This window comes from Myotis yumanensis, unplaced genomic scaffold (assembly GCF_028538775.1).
Source record: "Myotis yumanensis isolate MYYU_CA2020_CCGP unplaced genomic scaffold, mMyoYum1.0.hap1 SCAF_5, whole genome shotgun sequence".
Classification (NCBI taxonomy): Eukaryota; Metazoa; Chordata; class Mammalia; order Chiroptera; family Vespertilionidae; genus Myotis; species Myotis yumanensis.
This window is the reverse complement of record NW_027223756.1, coordinates 71748317-71762060: the sequence shown is the minus strand read 5'-3', so window position 1 is coordinate 71762060 and position 13744 is coordinate 71748317. Positions and strand designations below refer to the sequence as shown.

The 13744-nt window shown below is 37.3% G+C and overlaps 1 protein-coding gene across 2 annotated transcripts in view; it reads left to right on the top strand.

Moving 5' to 3' along the window:
- Positions 1–13744, top strand: part of GLRA3 (glycine receptor alpha 3) — a 130084-nt gene that overhangs the window by 25409 nt on the left and 90931 nt on the right. For both annotated transcript variants that reach the window (XM_070417259.1, XM_070417258.1), the window contains exons 2-3: positions 2158–2285; positions 12685–12752. In XM_070417259.1, the coding sequence (XP_070273360.1) occupies positions 2158–2285; positions 12685–12752 (196 nt within the window). The remainder of the gene's footprint in view (positions 1–2157; positions 2286–12684; positions 12753–13744) is intronic.

The following is a 13744-nucleotide window of genomic DNA, read 5'->3' as shown; positions in this document are numbered from 1 at the left end:
AAGAAGAAAAAGGTAAAGATACAAATTATGAACAACAAATACGCATCTATCAACAAGTGAATCTAAGAATCAAGTGAATAAATAACCTGATGAACAGAATGAACTGGTGATTATAATAGAATCAGGGACATAGAAAGGGAATGGACTGACTATGCTTAGGGGGAGAAGGGGTGTGAGAGATGCGGGAAGAGACGACAAAAATCATGCACCTATGGATGAGGACAGTGGGTGGGGAGTGAGGGCGGAGGGTGGGGTGGGAACTGGGAGGAAGGGAGTTATGGGGGGAAAAAAGAGGAACAAATGTAATAATCTGAACAATAAAGATTTAATTATTAAAAAAACAAAAAATAAAGTACAGCATAGGGACGATAATCAGTAATACTGTAGTAACTATACATGGTGTCAGGTGAGTACTAGACTTATCGGGGATCACTTCATAAATTACATAAATATCTAACCACTATGTGCTATACACCTGAAACTAATATAATGTTGAATGTCAACTGTAATTGAATTATTAAAAACTTTTAAATAGAACCAATTTCAAATCAAATTTTAGGAGGGCATGATTATTGTAGTAGCTCAATTATTGTTTTTGACTATGTCAAAAGAAATGAAGACTAAAAAGATTAATAATACATTATTAACCTTAAAAGGATAAAGAATTTTTTAATCTTACTGAAAAAATAATAATCTTGTTTTTGTTATATAATTATTCAAATAATTTGAGATGTTAGAGCAAACCATTAGTGCTTGGTAATAGGGTTAATTATGGGGAAACCCAAAGGTAAACTTGTATCCTTTGTTTTAAAAGCAAATATTTACATTATTTATGAAAGATGATATTTAAGTCCTACAAAATAGCATTATGGGAGATAGCTGATACCATCGAAGTAAATACAATTATCCAGAGAGAGAGAAAAGGGGCAGCTCCAGGGTGCCACTGAAGGTTATGGGTCTTTAATGCACAAATATAATAAAACGAATATAAAAAGAAGTCTTGGAAGACACTGTTTGAGTGGTGATGTCAGTAAAAACAGTGGACTTCTATAAATTGTATCCTCCATAAAAGCAGTAAGATAACAGTCCAAAAATGTGACAACCAACTTTTTTAGAGCTCTGGCAATTAATCAGAGGCTTCCAATAATCCATGAAATAGTTTAAGCAAGAAAAACATCTGAATCTTGGTCAGAACAGTGGGAGTTGTTGCATTGTAACTTGCCTTATGCTTGCCCCCCCTTCTCAGGCTTCAAGGGAGCACTGTAAACCAATAGCCAACAGTCGCTATAAAAACAACCTGGTAGCTATGAGAGGGGGCAGAATGGAGTTTGAACTCCTTTAAAGCCTCATTCTTGAAGGGTATTATTTGACTTGTGTGGGATTTTCTGGAAGACCCCACTTTGCAGGACTGCTTTATTTGAGCTAACTTAGAGAGTACCCAGTGTGAAAAGCTTTTTCCTGGGAATGTTTGTCAAAAACATTTAAAGAGGCAGCTTTTTTGACTTCACAGTTACTGGAGGGTATCAGTGGAGGCAAACAACAGACTAACTAAAAAGCTTAAAAGAAAAAGCCATGGAATAATATGTCCTTAGAGGTTTGGAAAAGTTCCACATATTCCTGGGCAACTAGAGGGTCACACACATGTGAGCATGCCCAGTGTCATAGGCTAAATTTCCAAAGTTCATATGTTGAAGTCCTAACCCCCAATCCCTCAGAATGTGACTTTTTTTTGGAGATAATTAAGGTAAAATGAGATCAATAAAAGCCATAAGAATTTTATTGCAGATGAATTTTTGTATTTTCTTATGGCTGAATCATTAAGGATACTTTTAGCTAAAAACTGCAATTAGAAATCAAACTTGGGTACATGCAAAGTTTGAAAGCTTAATAATTTGTCTTTGTTTCCAGACTCAACAGAAAATAATATCACCTCTGACCCTTGGGCTAAAAACTTATGAAACCTTATAATACTAACCGTAAACCTAAAAGGCCTTCGTGTCATTATGATCATATTCATTGTATAGTATGTAAAGCTTTCCTTTTGGTTTTCAGAAGTATTTTTGCTTAGCATATTAATTTTATATTTGTAGGTAACAATTGTTAGGAAGATTTTTTTTTTGGTAAAATCTATGGTGTATTTTTTTTTCTTATTTTTAGTTTGGTTGCAACAAAGGAAACACAGAGTGCAAGATCTAGAAGTGCTCCAATGTCACCTTCTGACTTTCTGGATAAATTAATGGGGAGGACATCAGGGTATGATGCAAGAATCAGACCCAATTTTAAAGGTAATTGTTCTGCTTTCTACTATATATTAAATGTGTTTTATTTTTTTTAATTAAAAATATATTATTTATTGATTTCAGAGAAGAAGGGAGAGGGAGAGATAGAAACATCAATGATGAGAGAGAATCATTGATCGGCACACCCCCTACTGGGGATCCAGCCCACAACCCTGGCATATGCCCTGACCGGAATTGAACCAGTGACCTCTTGGTTCCTGGGAAGGATGCTCAACCACGGAGCCACACCTAGCTGGGCATGAAATGTATTTTAAGTGTGACTAAACAAGATACATTTAAAAATTGATTCCACCAAAAATTCTGAAAATATAAAATATTCTCACTAACTACAATGGAATATTCTCACTAACTGGAATAAAAGCTTCTTGGAGCTGACAATTATGCTCCCACATTTTAAATCTTCCACAGCAGGATTTTCTGTATTTCAGAGAATCATATTGTTGTTGAGTTTATGTACTGGGGAAGGGTCTGGATAACTAAAGCTACTGATAACATTTAAAAAATTATTCTACCTACCAAATGTTTTACCTAAATTTATAGAAAAGAGTTTTAAGGGGTATCACATTCAAATAAAAATGAGAAATTTCAGCATTATGAGGTTATTTTACAAAAGCAGTATCCTCCTATGCAAATTTGTCTTTAATAATATTACTGCTTATGCTGGCATTGTGTCATTTTCCCAAAATAATTCTCTCTCTCTTTAAAAACAAAAAGAAATCTGATTTCTTCTATCATCTGTCTCAAACACACTCCCACTCATACCCTTCACTCTTATTTGTTTCCTCTAGATTTAAGGAGAATTGTTTAGATTTGTCCTCTAAACACTCTTGGACATAACATAGTGTCCTGGGTATTCTTTGGGAATGTTTAGGAGCATTTTAATTCTGTAATTGTATTATGGTCTCTTCACAGTCCTCTTTATCCTAAACCATTTCCTTGAATGTGAAGTCATAGAGGTACGTGGTGTCACAGGTTACTAGGCAGATACTATTTTGTATGCTTACTTGTTTGTTTTATTTATGAAAATAGCGAAAACCATGTACCTGAACTTGGCAAACATTAAATTGTCTAAAGATATTAGTGATGAAAAGCAGCACTCCAAAAGTGAAATTGGTTAATTTCTGGTGAAATATGTTTGATTGCTTTCTGGGACTTTTACACACAAGGCATTATGAGATGCCTTTGCACTAACTAGACTGCTCATTTAATGTCTCCATTCTTACATTCCACCTTTTCTGTTTCCCCTTTCTGCACAATCATCTCTTTTCTTCCTGCAGGGACAGTTATGTTAATTCATCATAGCTCTCTTTAAGCCCCTAGTTTTCTTATAGAGCATTGAAGAAAAACACTGCATAGTTCAGGAAGGATTGAGTTGATGTGCTGGGTGCTAAGACAGGTTTAATCTCTCTCTCTCTCTCTCTCTCTCTCTGTGTGTGTGTGTGTGTGTGTGTGTGTGTGTAGGGAGGTGGTTTCCTGTTACTTCTCTCTCTGGAAAGGACAATCTGACAGAGACATCATTGCCCTGGCCAGCGCGCTGCTTTTAGTGAGTGCTGAGTGCTGACGAGGTTTTGGTCTGAGCTCCTCCAGATGCCAAAACAGAGAAGGCTGTAGTTTTGAGTATTGTCATGGAGCCTGTTTTCCCCAATCAAAAAAGTTATTTCCCCTTCTTTTTTTTTTAACTTCTTACAAACAGGAGATGACTAAGTTCTGAGGATCTGATGCACAGCACTGTGACTACAGTTAATAATTCTGCATTATATACTTGCAAGTTGCTAAAAGAAGAGATTAAATGTTCTCACTACAAAAAAAAGTAATTTTGTGCTGTGATGGAGCTGTTAGCAAATGCTGCGGTGTAATCATACTGTGATACAGAAGTGAATCAAATCAACACATCGTGTACCTTAAACTTGCACAATGTTATATGTCAATTATCTATATATATAAAAGCCAAAGTGACTGTTAGGACCAAACCAGCAGAACGACCGGTCGACCGGTCACTATGATGTGCACTGACCACCAGGGGGCAGATGCTCAATGTAGGAGCTGCCCCCTGGTGATCAGTGCGCTCCCACAGTCAACCTCCCGTGGTTTCTCCCCCTGGCCGACTGCGATTGGCCCCAATTGGGACTGGGCGAGATGGCCCCAATTGGCCCTGATCACCAGCCAGGCTGAGGGACCCCACCCATGCACGAATTCATGCACCAGGCCTCTAGTATCTCAATAAAGTTAGAAAAAGAAGATAAAAAGTCAGCACTCGTTAACAGAACCATACTATTTCCAATCACCTTAATAAACTATGTTTGCAAAACTAAAACCAAAAAGTTATTTCCATTCCTTCAAAAATGCTATAGGGCTAAACCCCAGGACTACCCTTGCCCTACAGGAATATGGATGGGAGTCAGGGAGCTTTCTGAGACAGGTGCCTATGGTTTCTTCCTACAGGCCCTTCCAGCTCCTCACTTCCTTTCCTATAGATGTCCTTAAGCTTTTTGCCTCCCTGGGTCATTCTTTTTTATTATTAAATTTATTGGTGTGACAGGGGTAAATAAAATTACATAGGTCTCAAGTATACAATTCTATAATACATTATCTGTATATTGCATTGTGTGCCCACCACCCGAAGTCAATCTTCATCTGTCACCATATACTTGTCCTCTTTACTCTTTACTACTCCCCTTCCCCTTCCCTCTGGTAACCACTATAGTACTGTCTGTGTCTGTGAGTCATTGTTTGTTGACTTGTCTTGTTTGTTTATTTATTACTTTCAGTCATATCTCACTTAAAAGTGAAATCATGCTTCTTGACTTTTTCTGTCTGCCTATTTCCACCTAAAAAAATCTGAAAACATTTATTCACAAAGATATGTGCACCTCTATGTTCACTGCGGCATTATTTATAGTAAACACAATATGGAAGCAACCTAAGTGCCTGTCAATATATCAGATAACGGAGATGTGGCACATGTATACAATGGAATGCTACACAGCCATAAGAAAGGATGGAATACTGCCATTTGTGACAACATGAATGGAAGTTGAGAATATCATGCTAAGTGAAATAAGTCAGACAAAAAAAAATATCAAGATCCCTGGGTCATTCTTAGTCTATTAGCTCTGTTCTCCATGTAGTCCTAACCTACATTTATTTTAGGCTTTGCTCTGTTTTCTTCTTCCTTTTATATTTTGTCATTAAGCTGAAGATGAATTTCCACCCATTCTCTTTGGTATTAGATGTTTGTTTCATTTTTATTTGGTAATAAAAAATTTTATGTCTTCAGAGAGAAAGTTTAATCCCCCTCTTGAAATAGAAGCGTCCAGGAGTCCTTTGGTATTAGAAGCTTATAAAAGTACATCCATAGATGATAAAATATTATTTCACAGACTACTTTACCAGCTTTTTCTGAATTTTACTTCTTTCCTTTGATCCTCTTGTTTGGGCCCTCAGTTGATCTTTGATAACCCTTGAGTCTAATTTGGATCCAGGCAGAAAGTACTCAGTGGGCAATTACCTGATTATGTCTTCCTCCCAAACACTAACTGCATTTTTTTTCACTCTATCTCCAGTGGCCTTTATCTAGAAATAACATTGTTTGCCTTCCAATGTCTTTGTGGTTTATGTCTTTTCATCTGTAATAGTTCTCTATATTAATCCCTTCCTCCCACATCACAAATTCTGTTTTTAAACAGCCATTTCTGCTACAACGCATTCTATCCACAGAATGGCATGTGTACCAGTACTCATTTCCTGCCTGTATTTTTTTTCAGTGAAAGTGTTAACATTTTAACTACTTATATCTACCCAGACACTGTTATTCTTGAATATAATTCACAATTAACTTTTAAAGGCATGTCTTCGACTTGCATTTTTACATAACATATGGTCCTTTTACCAAGAAGAATCTCTAATAATAAGCCTTTCTAAAATTGTAGATGTGCACCTGGAATATTCATAGATTTAGATTCTGCTTTCTATATTTTTAGGTTTTCTTTTCTTTTATTTTTAATGTATACTTTCTGTAGTAGTTAACGTGTTTTCTTCACTTCTAAACACTCTCAAACTAACAGAAGATATGCAAATATTGCACTTAGCTATTTCCCCCCCAAACTCCTTGAAAGTAAGTTGTTGACCTGGTACCCCAATACTTGAGTGTATCATATAAATGAAAACATTCTTCTAAATAACCACCATCTACCCATCAAAACAAGCAAATTAACATGGATGTATTGTTACCACCTAATTTGTGGACCCCACTCAAATTTTATCAATTCTTTGAATAATGGCTTCATTGCAAATGAAACAATTTGGAAATAAAATTGATCTAGAATAAATCTTGTATTTTATTCATCATTTATCACATTGTCTCCTTTAATCTGAACCTGAAGATTATTCTTTCTATAACTGTCATGATATAGGCACTTACAAAATATTATCCCTTTACTGAAAAGAATGTACCTCAGTTTGCATTAGTCTAATGTTTCCTCATGATTTGGTTTAGGTACTACATCTTGACAGACATATCACAGAAATGATGCTATGTTCTTATCAAATGGTGGACCATCTTAATTTTTACTATGACTGGTGGTATTTACTTTGATTAATTGGTTAGGTTGATGCTTGCCAGGATATATCTTTATACATATACATATATGCATAAATACACATATATACATACATACAAACACACATATATGCATATTCATATATATTAATTTACATCTAAATATTTATTTATTTATTTTTATTAATTTCAGAGAGGAAGGGAGAGGGAGAGAGAGATAGAAACATCAATGATGAGAGAGAATCATTGACTGGCTGACTCCTGCACGCCCCCTACTGGGGATTGAGCCCACAACCCAGGCATGAGCCCTTGACCAGAATCAAACCTGGGACCCTTCAGTCTGCAGGCCGACACTCTATCCACCAAACCAAACCCGCTAGGGTAATTCTTTATCTACTGAAAACCATGAGTTCACATTGATATTTCCAATCCCATGGGTTTATTCTAGTTTCTGAGTTTCCGTATTTTAACTTCCTCATCTGATAGTAAGAAACCTGGCTCCCATTATCCTTCATATAATCCTGATATTGATCAATATGTAATGAATCTCCCTTGTCAGCTGCCATTTCCTCTCCTGCACAGTGCCCTGGGGTCCTGTTCAGTCTCACTCTCCACGCCTGGATGTCCCCATGTGGACACTGTCCTTACCCTTCTCTGGTTCTAATTACCCACACCAGGCTGCATCACCATGGCAACATTCTTCTCACTCACTCTGGCTCCATCATCCCATGCTATGTAATCCTTCTCCGAAGATGTCCTTCTCATCCTGTGAAGGTTATCTCCCTCCTGCAGCCAGCCCCAGCATGGGAACCTTATTTACTCTGCTCGACTGAATGGCTTTAGGACTAGAAAGGGGATGAGGGAGGGGCAAAATGACCTGAATCCTATTTTTCTCCCATAATTTTTAAACCTTTTTCAAGTATCTAACAAGTAGTTTATAACCTGGATTTAAAGTAATCAAATATGTGTTTGTTAATTAAAAAATAAAATATCTCTCTTTGTGGCATGACTACATAAAATGTATATGTATTCAAAATAAAAAAAACTCACTAAACATAATTTTTGATAGTTCATCTTTTTTTAAAAATATATTTTATTGATTTTTTACAGAGAGGAAGGGAGAGAGATAGTCAGAAACATCAATGAGAGAGAAACATCGATCAGCTGCCTCCTGCACATCTCCTACTGGGGATGTGCCCACAACCCAGGTACATGCCCTTGACCGGAATCGAACCTGGGACCTTTCAGTCCGCAGGCCGATGCTCTATTCACTGAGCCAAACTGGCTTCGGCTAATAGTTCATCTTTTAATTGCATTCTTTGTCTTTAAAAAGGGTGAGGCTTTAATACAGCATTATGTCAAGAATTACTTAGAGTCATTTTAATAACCATTTGGGCTCTTATTTGTCCCTTTGTTTCCTCTAGGTCTGCCCAGTGAACAATTTCCCCAATGTGCATGGCAATAATATAATTGTCTAGGCTTTGCATTGGCCTTTGCCATTTTTGCCTTTATCCACCTCTGAACTTAAAAGCCATGTTCTATTTCTTTAAGAAACATCTAAAAGAAAACATACTGTTAAAAACATCTGCAACTAGTGTCATTTGCTTTTCAGGCCAGTGATGGCTAATGTAATGAACAATTTAAAAGCACAATTTGCCATATGGATGGTATAGCAGTTATTTGCTCTGTTGCTAAACATAGCAATGTGTTAGATGAATATAACAGCTTTTGCACTGGCATGGAGAAGAAGCAGATTGGCCAAGGACTGCTGAAACAGGTGCTCTCTGTAGTGGCAATAGAAGATTTACAATATTCTCAGAGCTTCATACTCTACATAATAGCTAGGGCAGAAAGACTACTCCAAGTTATACATATCAATAGCTAGGGCAGAAAGACTACTCCAAGATTCCTGCCCTGAACTGACATAGACCAGAGCTTCCAGTGTAGAATACAGTGCTTTATAAACATGATAGTGCTATATCCATTTCATTCCCTATAATACCTTTCCACTGTCACTGTTCTTGATCACAGCCATTCTATTTCCAATCTGTACTATTACAATAAATTCCTAACTATTGTCTCTGTTTCTGAGCTTTTGCTATCCATTCAACCATTCGCCATGTTGTCTTGGTTCACCACACTCCCATGATCAAGAATCTGTAATGGCTCCCTCATGTGCATTAAGTCAACATCAAATACCTTGGTGTCACACTGAAAAGGTTCCATGACTTGGGGCAAAGCTATTTTAAGATCAATGGTTTTTATTTCCAAATTGTTTCATACTCTAATACGTTTTAAAATAAAATGATTTCTATACAAGTAAAATATCTATATATCAATACAAATGTACATATCTTTCAAGTGAGTGTCTGCTCTATTTTTAAAATTTGGAATTAAGGTTTTGTGCCTGAATCCACTCACCTTTCTTTCTGCTGAAGAAGAGGCTATTGTATAGAATAAAACCCTAATATGCAAATTGACCAAATGGAAGAACGACTGGTCGCTATGATGCGCACTGACCACCAGGGGGCAGATGCTCAATGCAGGAGCTGCCCCCTGGTGGTCAGTGCACTCCCACAGGGGGAGTGCCGCTCAGCCAGAAGCTGGGCTTGCCAGTGGGCTCATGACTGGCGAGTGCAGCGGCAGTGGATAGAGCCTCTCCCACCTCAAAATGGGGAGCGGGCCTAAGCCAGCAGGCAGACCTCCCCTTAAGGGTCCTGGACTGCGAGAGGGTGCAGGCTTTTCTGAGGGCCACCCCCCACCACAGTGCAAGAATGGGACCAAATAGCATTTATGTATGCTCTAATACCAGGTGACGAACACATCTGGTAACTGATGGATTAAACAATAAAGCTCAGGCCTGATATCACTGTGATTTGCTTTACTACCACACGAAATTTAGATTTGGAAACCAAGCCGACTTTCTGCTTTTAAAAAGAGCATTTTGCATCTGATTGAAGGCATGTTGGAGGGGCAAGGGTTGGAATCCTTCATATAATGTGAATCATTAAGTTCCCAAATAATAGTGAAAACTTCGATTAGTCACTTCTTTGATCATTACTCATCTGTAGATACATGTTATTTTCCTTATAGTATTTATTGGCTTTACTATTCAAGCCTTGGGTCGATGTGAGATACCAGTTTCACATTTTAAGGAGAATACAAATATATCAGAGGAGTCCTCTTAACATAGGACTTAATACTAGTGCTTTCACTCTCAGTGCCAAATGGATTAAGTGATATCTATGAATCAGATAGCACAGTATATGGTAACAAGTGGTAGTCAATAATTTACTGATTTATATTCATTTCTACCCTTCTAGAAGATAATTTCTCTGTGTCCTCTTCAATTTGTGTGCACAGGTTTTACATATTTAGTAAAAGAATGAATAAATGGGTCTGACAAAATAAAATTATTGGCTTTATGATGAATGTTAAATCAGGCACTTACAGGGGCCTTCTAGAATGGTGGAGTGAGCATCTTTGTAAATTCACCTCTCCAAAAAAAGCAACAAGCCCTAGTTCGTATGGCTCAGTGGATAGAGAGTCAGCCCTCAGACTGAAGGGTCCCAAGTTCAGTTCTGGTCAAGGGCAGGTACCTTGGTTGCAGATTCAATCTACTCCTGGTCCCAATCAGGGCATGTGCAGGAGGCAACCAATAGTTTCTCATTGATGTTTCTCTTTCTTTGTCCCTCCCCCTCCTTTCCACTCTGTCTAAAAATCAATGGAAAACTATTCTCAGGTGAGAATAAACAATAACAAAAAAGCAACAAAAACACTGGAAAAACTGTCATAATTAACCTTTAGAACTCTAAAAGTTAACCAAAAGCCCGAAACACTATGAAGATGCTAATGAAAGAAAAACTGATGAGTTTCTCCTAAGGACAAAGGGCATTTAAATATGGCCCCACTCCCCAGGTCCCCAGTAGCCTTGAAAAGCAGCCACATCTCCACCACAGAAGCTGTAAAACCCAGCAGCCTGGCAGCTCTTAGAGGGCAGACCAGATCTGGAGCTCCACAGGAAGGCCATCCCCAGAACTATGCTAGTGTTGGACCGTCTGGCTCTTCCTCAAGAGTCCCATTCAGAGGGCTTGTCTTTATTTTATTTTACCTGGGAACTCCCTCAGTGGGAAAATTCTATCACCAGGGCATTTGTGGCAAACGATCACAGGAAATCACAAGTTGGGCAAACAAGAGCTTGAACAAAAATTTTAGATTTGGGGAATGAAATGCCCATAGGCAGCTTTGAAAAGTTCTGATATGTTCTTGTGGATCTAGAGGCTACACACATGTTAGGGCTGGATGTGTTTCCAGAAAGTTCTAGGAGGACCCCAGTCTCTCACCTCTGGCTGACCTGAGACCCTGTGCAAGCAGGTAGTGAAGGGTAAAGCATGAACGTCAGAGACATGCCTCCAAACAAACACAAACTCCCTTGGCAAAGGGTGGGAGCCTTATTCATTGAGGAAATCTCTGATGACTCATTTGTTGACCAGTAAACTCACGGAGCAGTAAACTCATTGGCTGCACATTCTAGGGGAATACAGACTTTACAGTATTAGTCCAGGTAAGTCATTAAACAAGAAACAGCAATAAGAAACACCAGCCCTGGCCGGTGTGGCTTAGTTGTTTGGGTGTCCTCCATTCATGGAAAGGTTGCCAGTTCAATTCTGGTCAGGGCACAGCCCTCAGTAGGGGGTGTTCAGGAAGCAACAGATTAATGTTTTGATGTTTTGCTCTCACATTGATATTTCTCTCTCTCCCTCTCTCTCTAAAACTCAATTTTAAAAATATTTTATAAAAAAGTAAAAGAGCCCTGGCTGGCTTGGCTCGGTGGATAGAGCGTCGGCCTACAGACTGAAGGGTCCCAGGTTCGATTGCGGCCGAGGGCACATACCTGGGTTTCAGGCTCGATCCCCAGTGGGGGGGTGTGCAGGAGGCAGCGGATCAATGATTCTCTCTCATCATTGATGTTTCTAGCTCTCTTTCCTTCTCCCTTCCTCTCTGAAATCAATAAAGAAATATATATATATATTTTTTAAAAAAGTAAAAGAAACACCAGCAATGACAAAACAGTGTTGGGTGGAAGCGGGAGGTCTGGTTTCCAGAACTGACAAATATTTTCTAAAGTACCCACATTTTTTAAAAAAAGTATGTGACAAGTCCTTTGGTTGATCTCTTACCCCCTCAACCCCCGCCTTCCCTCATAGGCCGGACAGTCTGTTTGATGCTTCTATGACTCTGGTTCTATTTTTGTTCATCAATTTATGTTGTTCATTATAATCCACAAATGAGTGAGATCATGTGATATTTAGCATGCATATGAGCATAACCAATGGACAGAAACAGGGGAGGTGGGGAGGGCATGTGCTGGGGGGTGAGGGTGGTCCGGAAGAGGTCAATGGGGGAAAAAGGAGACTTATCTAATACTTTAAACAATAAAGAATTTAAATAAAAACTATGTGACATGCAAAGAAACAGGAAAATATGGTCCATATATGTGGGAAAACATCAGTAGAAACTCCTCTTTAGAGCCTCAGATGTTGGACTTACTAAATATACAGAGTCTTGAGAGATATCTGCATCATGGAAACAGACCAAAAGAGGTTAACAACTGACCAGCATCAGTGTTCAAGGGAGACCAGGAACTGTGATTTGTGATCGAGATTATTTCACAAAATGAGTGCCTTCAATCTGAAGCATCTGTGTGTATACATATATTAAAAATATTCTTTAAAAAAAAAAACTATTAATGAGAAGCATGAAGTTATTTGAAAATATTTTGGATAAGTACCTAAATAGTCCTTATGTTGTAATCTCTTTTTGCAGGTCCTCCAGTTAATGTCACATGCAACATATTCATAAACAGCTTTGGCTCTATTGCTGAGACAACCATGGTAGGCATGTTTCCTTTGTGACAACTTTCATACCAAAGTAATTGATAGTCACATTAATGGCAATTTTTCTGCTAATGTTATTTAATTTATAGCCAAAATTAACATAATGAGATTTTAAAGGATAAAATTAATGGTGTAATTAAATTGTAATCAACTGCAAGTAAAAATGTTTCATTTGGAGATGGTATATTGTAGAATAAATGTAAGTGAAAACGAGATTGGTTTTTCACACTTCAGGAATTAAATACCAAATCTCAAAATAGAAATAAAACTCTATCATGTGACTTATTTATTCCTTTCCAATGCTTTTTAGTAACCAGATATAAGCACAGCAATAAACAATTTCATGTTTAATTATTTTATATACTTATAAATGTATTCATAATATTGTTTTAAGTATTCTATTTGATTACTTTTTTAAAATAGTATGTATTGTCTCCAACATCATAAATATTTTGCAAACAATAGCGTATGCTTTAACTAAACTTGCTGAATAAAGACTTCATTACCATGTAATTGAGAACATTTTACATAATTATTAAAGTAAAAAATATATTATTATAGAACAGATTTATTCTGTTTTGAATTTCATAACTTTCCCTAGAGATCATGTATCTCTTCTTTGCCTTGTAGCCTTTACTGCGCACTTTAACTAAAATAAAATGCAGACATAGGCACATGAATCACTGCATATCTATAAAAGTGTCTAGCAGGCAACTTTTTAAAATTGAAAGTATGTATGGTGGTTCTTAAATTACCTAGAATTATACTCCATTTCTAAATTTAACAAGTATAATTTGCATTAATTTTCAAAGTTGATTTTAGCTAAAATAGGATATGAAATACTTCAAGATTTATTAGCTTCCAAAACCAGTAAGTAGAGAATTATGTTCATGCTCATTTTCTGTATCTCAGAATGATTTGATAGCGAATTTCTAAGGAAAAGTAATCTAATATACAAATTATTTTGTGGGGGAGTGATGTGTGTGTGT